General features: G+C 45.1%; 1 protein-coding gene across 1 annotated transcript in view; it reads left to right on the top strand.

The window, feature by feature from the left end:
• Window positions 1–14,145, top strand: part of LOC139047454 (uncharacterized) — a 76,317-nt gene that overhangs the window by 54,312 nt on the left and 7,860 nt on the right. Inside the window, exon 3 of the mRNA XM_070521276.1 lies at window positions 12,525–13,172. Coding sequence (XP_070377377.1) covers window positions 12,525–13,172 — 648 coding nt within the window. The remainder of the gene's footprint in view (window positions 1–12,524; window positions 13,173–14,145) is intronic.

Raw genomic sequence — 14,145 nt, 5'->3', positions numbered from 1 at the left:
CATATAGGATGTTTCTTTTTTGTAGCAATCACAGAGTAAGGATCTGAAATATTTACGTTGCACCCGTTCTCAAATGTCCGGCAGTTGTTGGTAGCCAGCAGCTATGCTTCTCTATCCACCTGGAACCGTGAGCAACCAAGTCGCTTTCTCCAGGTTTTCCTGAATAACCGATGTAAAATCATTTACGCCATATATATTTTTAAAAAATTTTCCTTAGTTAAGTTATTGAAAGTCGGTCAAGTTCACGAATTACTCTTTAGCTCGCGAAGGCTTCCACCCAAGACGGGGGTTGTAAACAAAATGGCATGATGGTCCCTATCCCTGGTGTCTACATCTGCAGTCCAGTCCGCTCCAGATGTTAAATCAGAGTAACAGAACATGAAGTCTAATTCGACATAGAATCAAATCCCGGCCGTAACACCCGTTCCAGCTCTACGCAGGCATCCGGTGACATAATTGCAGCATTGGAGGAAATAAGCTCGGGTCAGGTGTCTCTTCTAAATGAAATGAAATCAATTTGAACTAAACTATCACAGAACGATAAAATTTGTGACGAGATTAAGAGACCACTAAGAAAAATTGAAGATGTTTCCTCCATAACTGCACTGAAGACCGAAGTTAGTTGCATCAGGACAGTGGTCGATAAAAACACAAAAGCCATTTCCGGCATATCATCACGACTAAACGATTCAGAAGATAGGGCCCCTCGTTCCAATCTTGTGTTTCTTGGAGTAGCTGATACTGAGCAGGAAACGTGGCAAGAATCGGAGAAGAAGATTGCGGAACTTTGTACTTCTAAGCTTAACATCAAGTTAGACGATATAGATATCGAGCGCGCTCATAGAATTGACTGAATACGGCTCAAATAGAAGCAGACCTATAATTGTCAAATTATCACATTTAAAAGTAAAACAACGTGTTCTTTCAAATGCTAACCAACTAAGAGGGTCGAACCACAGCATATCAGAAGACTACTCAGCTAACACTCGGCATGCACGTAAACAACTAATCGAGTTCGGCAAGTCGCAGCAGAAGCCTTTTAAACTTCGGTACGATGAACCAATCATGGACAACAGAACTTACAAGTATAATAACACTACAAATAGAGTTATAGCAACTTCATAGCTACCATCGCGCACTACCGCAAAACCAGATAGCATCCCTGTATCATTTGTTTATGCTAACATTAGAAGCTTGTTGCCCAAACCCGAAGCACTCTGTAGCCTCATCGATTCTTCTGATTGTAAGCTTCTCGTACTAACAGAAACGTGGCTGAATTACACCGTCGATAACACATAGCTTAATTCATTCCTCCCTAATTGACATTTTTAGGCGGGATCGTGTAGGCAAACGCGAAGGAGGTGTTGTGATAGCTGCTCATCGCAGCCTCTGTTGCTCCATTGTCAATATCACTTCACCTGTAGAAATTTTATTCGTACTGTGCAGTTCTTCGTACCAACAAGTTATTATCGGTGTATGTTATCGACCCCCCAACGCAGATGCTTCCTTCACTATTCACTTCCACGAGGCACTGCAAACTGTTACGACGTCATTTAGTCATGCACAACTACTCCTCTTAGGTGACTTTAATTTTCCTGATATAGCATGGTTCGAACCAGTCATAACACTGTTTAAGGATAACCTTGAATGTTTTTTTTTTCTTAACACATGCCTCACCTTCGGTTTGACGCAGCTAGTATCTAGCCCAACGCGAAAAAACGAACAGTGCTCTAACATACTCGACCTTATCTTAACATCCCATTCCGATAGTGTTTCTTCTGTAACACATCTACCAGAACTAAGTGATCACTCAGTACTGCATGCAGAATTATCCTGTCATCTACCTCAGAGCAAAAAAAAAAAACCACTTTAAGATAATGGTGATTACATCAGTATTAACAATGCACTAACCGACTTCTACAGCTGGTATATTACAGTCTTATTTTAAAGATGTTATTTTAAAGAGGTTTGAATGATATATTATAGATTTCCCGAAGCGCATAGTAGACACTAACTGGACGCTTTTCAAAAATAAAATGACTGAACTCACTGAGACTCATACCCCAACTATCACCTTAACCGAGCGACCTTCGTCCCCATGGTTCAACAACACATTAAAATGACTAAACAATAAAAAGAAAAGATTATTTCGCGAAGCCAAGCATTCCAATACCACTCTTGCCTGGGAAAAATATTGCGCCAGTGAAAATGCGTTTGATTCTTTGGCCTTAACAGCTAAACGAAACTTGTACTCAACACTCCCTAACATGCTGCAAAACAATCCAAAATAATTCTGGAAATACATTAGCCCAAATAACCGTAAACCATTATTACTATATGTTAACGACAATAACCGTGTTCCCGACCATAAAGTATCTGAAGTACTAAACTCTGTCTTCTCTTACGTGTTCACTTCTGAACCTAACATTGACCTCCCAGACTGTCCTTACCTCAACCACCCAACCATGCCAGACATAACACTTGAGGCATACGGTATCACCAAGCTAATAGAATCCCTCAAATTAACATCTTCGGCCGGCATCGATGGAATCAATTCCAAAATGTTCAAGAACACTGCGCACATCTCTAGTGCATTTTTGTGTCATATCTTTCAGCAATCATTATCATCTGGAGTGGTGCCGCAAGACTGGCAAATAGGTAAGGTAATTCCAGTACCAAAAAAGCATCATCATCATCGTGCCACAACTACCGTCCAATTTCCCTCATCAGTGTTTGTTCCAAACTAATGGAACATATAATTTATTCTCATGTTGTAAAGTATCTAACATTCGCTAATTTCTTTAATCCTAATCAACATATGGTTTTCAGAAAGACATGTCCTGCGAGGCTCAACTAGCTACCTTCGTTAACGACATCAGCTCACATCTCGATCAAGACGTACCTACATATGGATGCCCTCTTCCTAGATTTCCAGAAGGCTTTCGACCAGCTTCCTTATGAACGGGTCTTTCTAAAACTATCACGTCCTAATCTTAAGCCTTAGTGGTTTTGGCACGCAAAGCCCCATACTTTCATTTTAAATCTTTACCCTTGTGTTCTCCAATGGATACACAACTTTCTGACTAACAGTCAACAGTTCGTTTACGCTAACCAATGCTCGTCTAATTTATCACCCGTTATCTCCGGCGTGCCGCAAGGCACAGTCCTGGGCCCACTACTCTTCATAATATACATTAACGACTTACCGAGAGGTTGTTCTTCCGAAATTCGTTTATTTGCTTATGATTGCGTAATCTATCGTCCTATTACTAACGAGGCTGATTCTCGGGCTCTCCAGTGCGACCTTAACGTCATTGAAACTTGGTGTAATAATTGGCTAATGTATCTCAACGTCAAAAAAAAAAAAACCACGTTGCTGCTTACTTTCCACCGTCGCCAATCATATATTTCAGGTAATTACGTTATCACCGGTTCTGAAATGTGTGCTGTGATTTCTTATAAGTACTTAGGTATTAACTTGTCCACTAACATCGGTTGGTCCTCACACATCTGGAGCATTAGCAATGATGCCAATCGTGTACTATGCTAGCTGAGCCATAATCTACGTCTTGTCCCCCCCCCCCCCCCCTCAGTAAATCTACTCCCATATTTAACACTTGTTCGACCCAAACTGGAATACGCATGCTGAGTGTGGGACCCATACCAATCTAACCTGGCAACAGCACTGGAATCCATGCAGAACCGCGCAGCAAGGTTCATTCATTCTGACTACTCTTACCACACAAGCGTCACTAAACTTAAGTCTTCTCTGAAGCTTCCAACCCCCGAGCACCGCCGAAAAGCAGCAAGACTGTGTCTCTTTTACAAATTCTATCACTTGCTGCTTCACCAGACCGACATCACGCCTGCGCATCGCACTTCATCCCAACATAGCCATTCAAAGGCTGTTTATCCCCCTCCAGCTCGCACCACCGCTCATCTTAACTCTTTCTTCGTTAAAACAGCTAAAGACTAGAATCATCTACCTGCTGAAGCGGTGCACAACTCCAGTCATTCATCGTTAAATGCATTCATTGAATATATGACCTAAATATGCCCACCGCTGATGTAAAACCGCAAATGGGGTATATGAGGCATGAATAAAATAAATAAATAAATAAATGTACACGTACAATCTTCGCTGGCCATTGAGCAGCATGGTCTAATGCGCAGAGTATTCTTGCAACCTGCATTCCCCTAGTTGCTGCACGTATATCACTGTGCCATATCTAGCTGTGCACGCTAAAATCGCTGCACACTATAATTGGGTCTCCTTTTGAACAGCTCGTATCAATGAGCTCCGCCGACTAGATAGTCACTTGCGGTTGCAGTTAACCGCTAGCCGCTGCAAAAAAAAAAGAAAAAAAAAGAACCACTACAACGGAGAGACTTAGGAGCTACTGCTAAGGTCTTCTTTCTCTTCTTATCTTTCAACACACGCTCTGACGGTAGGTCCTTTCGCATGCATGTATACATTTGTCCTGCTGCACCTAAATGGCACCAAATTATGCTGCACCTAAACAGCATAATTTGCCAGTGGGAAACTCTTGCTGCGAATTTCTGATATACACATTACAAAGTAGTTGTACTGTGCTACAAATTTGGTTCTGCCGTGCTGCCAACTCTCGACCAACGTCGCTGTTTGTTAGAGACTCCTTGTAAAAAGGTTGAAGTCCGTGCAAAATTAGCTCCCTCTGTAGAGCCGATGCACGTTTACTGCGCGGGAGGGCGGGAAAAGGGAAACAGTATTAAAAAAAATATATGGTCATAGTATGTACAGGTGAGATAATGGAGATGGTATTGATGTAAATAGGTTAGAACTTGTCAAATAAGCCAACGTCTAGAACGAATAAACTAAAAAAATTAAAGCTTGGCGTTGTTTTTTATGGTGAGACATGAGATCTAGTATGCTTCGTAGATCGAGTAAATGTTGGGCAGCAGACCCTATTCTATAATGGAATAACACGTCCTACCAACTGTGTAACCTGCACATTTCAACAAATATGTTCCACTGTTTCTAACGCACGACAATTAGCACTAAAATAGTTGGTGGTCAGTCCAAGACGGCACTGGTGGTTATTCCCCAGGGCGCCCTTTGTCTCCCCCGATCCCCTTCCCTATGCATGCAGTGTAGCATTAGGCGCTTACACATATGCCGGCAGAATTCCCTGTATTTCTTTAAAAAAGTTCTCGCTCTCTGTGCTTTCTGGAACCTCAAAAATTAAACTAGGTGAAGTCTTCTACGATTGGCGCATTTCGGTTCGCGTTTAAACATGAACTTCCTACAGCCATGTAGTGTAGTCCAACACGCACTTTTTACCTTGGCATTCCTCGGCAAGATTTCTCATGTACCCATATCTCTGGCAGTGGTAACAGGGAAAGGCGGGTTCCATATATGGAGTGCCGGAAAAGGTTTGTCTGGTCTGAACTGAAGCAGTATGTTAAGCAAAACTCATGTGGTAGTAGTGCTGTTCCCATTAACGTACGAAGTCCTATGTTCGCTAGCAGTTTGACCACCCAGATGACATTAAAGTACTGAAGAGATAGTCGTCTGAATATTCCGGTGGCTCATTCCTGACGTTGCCTAAGTTTTCATGTATTACTGAGCAATGAACACATTTCCTGGCAGCCATTTTTTTTCACTGCAAGACCTTAGGAGCAGCACTCTGTCTTGCAGTTAAGGATTTACAGTAACCTCGCGCGGCTCGCGATATTCGCCCGGAATAGTTTCTAGGAAATGGGAAGACGTTCCCAGCGACAACGAGGACACTAAGTTCTTGTCCGCCTCTGGTGATGACTCCCATGACGACTAATTCGAGACCGTCCTACGACGCAGGGCCAAAAGAAGAATGCTCAAGGAATCTTCCGCGTCGAGTGTGTCCACCCTGAAGCCTGTGCATACATGTGCATACAATGTTGTTCGCGCAAGAAGACTCTACGAATAATCTGCGTATATTTAACAGGCAAGCTGTATCCTTGTTTTTAGAAAACATTACGGCGAATTAAGTTATACATGACAAATCAGTTCTGCGGAAACCCGCAAGGTGCAGGAATTATCATGATAGGGAAAAAAACTGTCAATCATACGAATGTAGCGCGAAGCTACAAAAGAAACTCACGCGGGTTTCTCAGAAAGAACGCTTTGCAGTTGAGGAACAATCTGTCCTGGTCCGGTATCCCGGACCAGGACAAATCTTCAACTGCGAAGCGTTCTCTCTGAGAAACCCGTACGGGTTCTCTTTGTAGTTTCGTGCTAAAATCGGGTGGTTGACAGTCTTTCCCTTTCATGAAATTATACATGTGCGTTTTAACACCAGAAAAAACATTATGACCATTGACGTCAGCCGGAGCGTAATGGACGCTGAGCTCAGAACAACGCCGCTGGGCGGCATGAAAGTCGCATGCCTCATACCTGAGGATAGTGTCACCACAGCTGGTGCCATGTGATGCTGACAAAAATATATATCTAATACGGACCTCTTCCTGCTTATACAGCCTGTATAAGAAGGTGATCGTGCACGTTGGCCACCTCGGGAACACGTGCTGCGCCGAGATCGTGCCTAAGGGTGACTACATCCCGGCACATATCGAGGTTGGTCCCTTCTCACATGCAGTCCGCCGATTCATCCTGACAACATTTCAGTACCAGAAGTGCCTTAAGATTGGGCACTAGAAGGCCGTGGGTACAGAGTCCCACAAAGACATCTGTCGTGCTGCCATCTGCAAGTACGCGACCTGCAACGGTTTTCATGACACTTCTTCGAAAGACTGCCCGCAAATCGAAAACGAGTTCGCTATTTTCCGAGAAATTATCCAGGAAAATGCGAACCACACAGAAGCCGCCGAAATTGCCCGTCGTCGAGGACATTGCCGCTGATGCCCATACAGACAGACTATGCCTGTTATGAAGGACGCTTCTACATCCATCATATTAGTAACCCCACTGGCCCCGTGTGCAGGCCACATTCAGAGCACGTCGGGGACAGAAGTTTTGAAGCCTGACGGTTCGAAGGATTGGCCTGCACTTACGTACGTATCGGCTGCTGAGAAGTCGCAGCGTACTGCGCCTAATCTGGCACACACTGCTCCTACTGACGAGGTGTGCGTTGCAGATCGTCAAGTTACATGTCTACTACGCTCATTATTGGACGTTATCCGTGCACGTTTAGACAGCCAGCACTCTACGTCTGCTCAGGGTACTACGCATGTGCCGGATACACTGAGTGCAGAGCTGGTATCTCTCAAGTAGAGAAGCGCTCCACAAGCTAACATCTATTCATGTACAGAAGATAAGCATCACAAAAGCGAGCCAACACAGAAGGCGAACAGCTGGCCTGTGCGAGTGACTGGAACACCTTGGCACCATTTTTTACCTTTCCCTTTTCTTTTACCTTTCATCGTGCCCTTACCCCTCAGCCCGTGCAGGGTAACAAACAGGATATTTCCATCTGGTTAACAAAGCCCCACAAACGAGCCTTCCACTTTATTCTCTCTCTCTTCCTGGTAGACCAGCGAACCACTTGGTTCAGAGCAATTCATTTGCAACAAACATAGACTCCACCCTTACACAGAATCTACCATCCCCGTTTAAGTTTCAGTGAGAGGACTTTCTCATTGATGGCAGCCACAGCATCGCATGCCAATTCGTTTATATTAATCCGCCAGATCGAACCACCTTCTGCGGTTGGTCCGAAGACTACTGGAATACCTGCAGCTTTATTGCAATCCATGACACGAGCAATTTCCGTAGTGTCGTTCTCTGTCATCTCCATGTCAACGATATCTCCTGGAGAGTATAACAAAGCTGCTTCATTCATTATTGACATCACTCATCCCCTCTTCACCTGCTTTTTTCCCCTTACCGGCTATAGTCTTGCTTGCTGTAGCTATGTGTACTAGATGCTCTGACTGAATGAAAGGAGTTCCTGAAGAAATCAGAGGGCCGGCAGATAGCTCCCCTCACCCCCGTGTTCTGACAGGTGCCTAGGGTTGTAGCGCCATTTCCTGTGCCAAGAACACCAGGAGTTGAAACAAGAGTGAGTTTAATTTTTCCAGTAGTCTTTATGTAAATTACACCAACACCGGAACAGTTGAGGATGCGAGTTTCCCAGCAGAAGCACTACTTCAACGAAGAATGAACTTGAACGCAGATGCCAAACGGACCGCTCCTTTATTTCCTGTATTTCCTGGTATACAGGAAATACCGTAAATTTGTTAAGATTACAGATCACTGGTGTTTGCCACGTGCAGGTGACAGTTGTTTTCTAGCAATTTAAATTCTTTACATTTTGGACTGATTATTGAGAGCCAAAGGACAAAGCGGGCTTACTTGCGCGATACTAAGGCTGTGCCATATGGACAGCCGCAGTTTGGAGTGTTTCAAAGCTGCAAGAGCTGGCTGTAGTAAATCTATGGCCTGTGTAATGTAGTGATTCCTTTCGCTCTATTCTGTTCCTTTCTTAGCATCCACCGCTCACAACCATCCGCTCCTGATGATAACGTAGGCGGATAGCCGTACGGACAACTGAAAAAGAGCGTAACTCAAAAGAATTCGCATAGAAATGCTACATTATCGCGGCCCATGTTCCCCCCTAGTTACTATGTTATATTCTTTTCCCATCATGGAAGGGAGGTTTATTCAGATATAACGAATGGTAACATTAATGACAATGTGCAGTACAGCAGTTTGGTGCTTTAAAATTTTGTTACGGAACAAGTTTCAAAATAACTTGCCTAAGAAAGTGCGAAGAAATGAAGTCTAAGGAGATCAGGGCAGCCAAACTCGTGAACCGATTTCGAAACTTCAAGTGCTGCGCCCTTCGATGGCAAGTTGCACGAAAATATTAATCTATATCATACTTTCTTTCATTTTTTTTAGAATATCCCACAGCCTGCTGACGTGAGCCATGAGACGTGACCATTCACTTCAGAGGTCTTCCATGGCAGGGATCGAGCATAGCCAACTCGGTGTCGTGCTTGTCCATCGCGGATAAAGAGAGAGTGATCAGCCAAAAAGTAAAGAGCGAGCCGCACCAAGACGTGTGTTTCTGAGGCACTGAGTCAAATAACAAGCAGGTATTTGTGCGAATGTCATGCCCGCTCGCACGGAGCTTCTCTAAAATGCTCGACCCGCGGGGCGATGCGGAATAACACGGCGCCATCTCATAATCGCAGGGGCACTTCAATTCAGTAAAAGGCCGCGGCACCCCGGAGACCAGTGGTCAAGCACTTTGCTACGTGACTACGCACGAAATTTTGACGGAAAACGCAAGCGTATTCTATATTTTTTTTTTACAAAAGAAGATCGAGGAGCGGCGCCTTCCTGCCGCTCAGGCTCCGATTGACGTCCTGTCATTTTCTTAAAATGTTCTCCGAAAAGAGCAACATCATCGGTGCACCTCCATGCTGCACACGGAGCCACACTCTCCAGAACAAGCTTCCTAGCGACACACTGGTCATCTCAATCTTGGAACGCGCTCTCCGGGCCCACTGGGCAGGCACACGTTTTTGACTCGCCCCGAGCGCGCAGTGGGCACAGGCTTGCGCTTTCAGTTGTATCTTCAACGCTCCCCGCAACGTGTTTGTGAAACCGGCAGTTTCTGGAAGGTGGGGGCCATAAATCATTTACGCCAAGTGGAATTCGAAGAGCGGATGAACGCAGAGTGCATGACTGCCACACTTTTGCGATTGACGTCGAGGGTCAGCACTGATGCGGTTCTTACTCTGCTGGAAAAAGCCAGAAAATATGGCTGCTATGTGTGCAAGAAAAAAGTTCCTGTCAATCTATCTTGTCGCGAGAGAAGTGACCTCGAGAACTGGGTAAATTATTAAGTAATAAAGTTGCCTAAGTTCGCTCGTAGAGTGCCCTGGCGTTTCGAATCTACATAGGAAGAGAGAAAAGGCAGCCGTGTTGTTGTACCCACAGTGTTCTTTCCTCCCTGTAGTCAAACTTATAACTGACCACGTTCACCATGCAGCATGTGGTTTATGTATAATCTCAGAGATGTAGCGCGTTAGTGTTTTGTTGTCATTCTGTGCTGTTACATTTTGGAGACCGTGATTTCTGACACGTATATTCCTCGCCGCTGCTGCTTGGGGCATGCAGTACCTACATCGCTTAGGGCACGACTGCCTTCCTATGCTGCGAGGAACTACGTTTCGAGAAATCCCGTGGAACGTTTGGTCAGAAGTTGGTCTTCCTGTCGCTGTGGTTTTGAAAATTCTAGTTAGCCTTGTCATGGTCTATTTTTTTTACAGCGAAGCTGTTTATACAGACCCTGTGCCGTCGTTTTCGGAATTCGCTGAAACTATCGTCAGCAATAGCTCGAGCGTCGTCGTCTTCTTCCACAGCTGGCTTGTTGGCGCCACTCGGCGAATTTCTGTGTAAAACCTCCATGCGCTCGCCGCTACCGCGCGAACGCCCTCGTGCCACTGCTCCCGCGTTCGTCGTCGTCGTCGTCGTCTTCTTCCACAGCTGCTGCCTCCGTTGCCACTCGTCATTCAAGCATAGAATTTCACTTTTCTGTCGTCGTAATGGGAAGGGCGCGTTTACGGCAGTATCAGCCATTGCTTAAAGGGGTATACGGGCCATTCATTGCCTTACGTGACGGACAGATTTACTTTTGAAGCACAAGGCTGTAATTGTGAAATGTAAACGCCGTCATCTGCCGTCAACTCAAGAGCAAGTAATGCAAGATTCAACGTCTCCTTTCACGCCAAACCTTGCTCTAATTACTGGCGCGCAAAAATGGGCGGAGCATCTTGCACGCGAAAGAAAAGCACGGCAAAACAGACAGAAACCTCACGCGCACAAAATAAAAAAAATAAAAAAGAACACTGGGAGAACCACACACACAAAAAAAGCACTCCCAAAGCATGCTCACCACGCGAACCACGCAAAAGCGAAAATGAGGTGAAAGAACGGTGAAACAAAAGATTTACAATATAGACTGCTTGCGAAGTTTGACTTGCATGGTGTAACACTCGGTGTAACTAACACAGCTTCGCTGTTCGACCTTCTTCACGGACTGGAAGTGGCGGTGATTTTTTTCTGTTAGTATAAGGAGAGGGATGTGTGCTAATGTGTTGTGCTAAAGGTTTCCATCATACCTAGCTAGCCATTTATCAGCACTCACTCGCGCATGTTTCCAGCCCAAACTTCTATAAAATGCAATGCATGTTTGCTTTTCATTTCTCTACAGTCTCGGTGGTATCAAAGCTTCTCAATGATGAAACTCAGCACCACTTAACAGAGTGAAGCGCAAGTAAAAAATTACAGTGACACGTTAGAGACAACAATGCAACAACCACATGAAAACATTGTGTATATATATATATATATATATATATATATATATATATATATATATATATATATATATACATATGCAATACCAAGGGTCTTGCGCAAGACTCGAAGGTATACTATTCAAAATGAAAAAGAAAAGACGAACGTTATGACATGTTTTTACTGACATTTCGGCCGTGATCCGGCCTTCGTCGGAGTGGATGCAAGTGTTGTAAGAGTTGGGGTCGGGCATGAAATAGATGGTAGCTGGCCCATGCCGTCGTCCAACTCATCCACGCTGAGGACATTGTTGAAGGGAGAGGCTTGTTCTCATCGAAAACGAGGAATATGAGATTTATTTACAGTACCTACATGAGAACGTTACAGTTCATCAGTCTAGCATTACTGAAAGAGAATGCACACTGAGGAGCTGCCAACGGCTCCTTTAAAAACACTCTGTCCTCCCTAGATCCCTAGGTGAGGGAAAACGGCCGTTCAACCTTCGACTAATGGGAGCGTCCAAAGTCATCGCAGCCTTCCCGCCTTTGAGGAGGAGGGTTTACACACTCACTTCCGCACAGGTTTTACTGAACACACCGAGGTGACAGGGTTCTCGCAGACAGATATCTTGACCCGAGCAGGTGCCTCTTTGATCCCAGAGCAGACCCTGCAGACAGTGGCCGCCGCGTCTGTCCATTGACTGTGGCCTCTTCTGGTGCCCGTGAGATCACACCGCAAAACATCACGTTCCAGGAGTTCCCCCGCTCCAAACAAATCGAGACTGTGACGGCGAACCCACTAACAATACTTGGTCCGCCGACCGCGTCTAGACATGGTGGCGCCGACGGGCTGTTGACGCGGCGAATTGTCGCCCTTACACAGCAAGCCGCCGCAGCGAGCTGGGGGAGTTCGGAGGTCGCTTCTCCTCTAGATCGCCACCCCCAAAGCTGCGGCGGGCTGGGAGAATTTCGTAGGTCGGTACCTCTGCAGGCCGATCGTAACAGTGGGTAACGAAGGCCGGTCCTCCGACCGAAACATATATATATATATATATATATATATATATATATATATATATATATATATATATATATATATATATATATATATATATATATATATATATATATATATATATATATATATGAAGACATATATATATATATATGTCTTCAGTGGGAATGGAAGCACTGCAGCCGCCAACATGCTTCAAACACATTTTCGTTTTTGGATGCAGATATTCATCGGATTCACTGCGTGGGAGAACCTGATCGACGTCGCCCATGCGCAGGTGCTGGCTATTCCGGCAGCAAAGGTTGGAGGTACCAGCTCGCCCGACCGGTCGACTGAGGACCCGTTCCACTGTGAGGCCACTGAAGCCTTCCTTCATGCCAGCGAACCATGCCTCACCGAAGCGCTGTCATTTCCGGCTGCCAAATCGACAGACGCATCAACGCCGGCACGCTTTAAAAGTAGCTGGAATGGCTGGCGCCACTTCAGTGGGAATGGAAGCACTGGAGCCGCCAACATGCTTCAAACACATTTTCGTTTTTGGATGCAGATATTCATCGGATTCGCTGCGTGGGCGAACCTGATCGACGTCGCCCATGCGCAGGTGCTGGCTATTCCGGCAGCAAAGGTTGGAGGTACCAGCTCGCCCGACCGGTCGACTGAGGACCCGTTCCACTGTGAGGCCACTGAAGCCTTCCTTCATGCCAGCGAACCATGCCTCACCGAAGCGCTGTCATTTCCGGCTGCCAAATCGACAGACGCATCAACGCCGGCACGCTTTAAAAGTAGCTGGAATGGCTGGCGCCACTTCAGTAGGAATGGAAGCACTGCAGCCGCCAACATGCTTCAAACACATTTTCGTTTTTGGATGCAGGTGAGAACAGCACCTCAACTTTTCTGTAAAAAGTCAAACAATGTTTGGCTGCTAGTGCTTCCATGCCCACAAGTATTGTTCCAATTAGCATGTGAATGTGTTCTTGTTTCCAAGTTGTTATTTATGTCCGGCAACGTAGAGCTAAACCCTGGACCCCCTAAAGAAGATCCTAGCCTGTTTAACAAGGAGTTGCTACAGCTAGTTAAATCGCTACACGACAAATTTGATTCTAAACACGAAGAAGTAATGACTGCCTTGAGTGAAGTCAAAGAGGCCCAGTATTCAATGGAGCAACGAATAGCCGATATCGACAACAGGCTCTCGGCAGTTGAACAATGCATTCGAACATCTGAAGGCCAACAGGGTGAAAGCCTCGTGCCGCAAGTGGTCGTATTGAACCAACGGCTCAACGAGTTTGAAGACCGTTCACGTCGCGAAAACTTAATATTTCATGGGGTAGCAGATAGCGCTGCGGAAACTTGGGCGCAGTCAGAAGAAAAAATTTGCTCGGTTTTAAATTCAGCATTAGGCATGAACCTAAATAAAAGTGACGACCGCATTTCCAGAGCACACAGACTTGGCCGTTTTATCCCCAACAAGTCCAGGCCAATTATTGTCAGATTTTTATCGTCTAAGCTAAGGGAAACGATTCTTTCTTCTAAAAGTAAGCTAAAGACAACTGGTGTTTCCGTAAGTGAAGATTTTTGTAAGGCAACTAGAACGGTCAGAACTAAACTGTACGACTTTGGCAAAGAAAGCGGTCAATTTTTCACGGTGAAATACAACAAGCTATATATCAACAAAAAATGTTATATTTACTCTCCTGAAAACGACAGTGTCTGTGAACTTCATTTGGGCAATGTTCCCTGCACTGTTGAATTATCGTCCACTGCTACTAATCACCATTCTGACGCATCTTTTTCTTAACAGAAATTAGGCACCGGCCACGCAGCCAACCTTGTCGTGATTTCTC

The sequence above is a fragment of the Dermacentor albipictus genome, chromosome 1 (genome assembly GCF_038994185.2).
Source record: "Dermacentor albipictus isolate Rhodes 1998 colony chromosome 1, USDA_Dalb.pri_finalv2, whole genome shotgun sequence".
Lineage (NCBI taxonomy): Eukaryota > Metazoa > Arthropoda > Arachnida > Ixodida > Ixodidae > Dermacentor > Dermacentor albipictus.
Note: the sequence above shows the minus strand (reverse complement) of the source record. Positions and strands in the feature narration are given on the sequence as shown.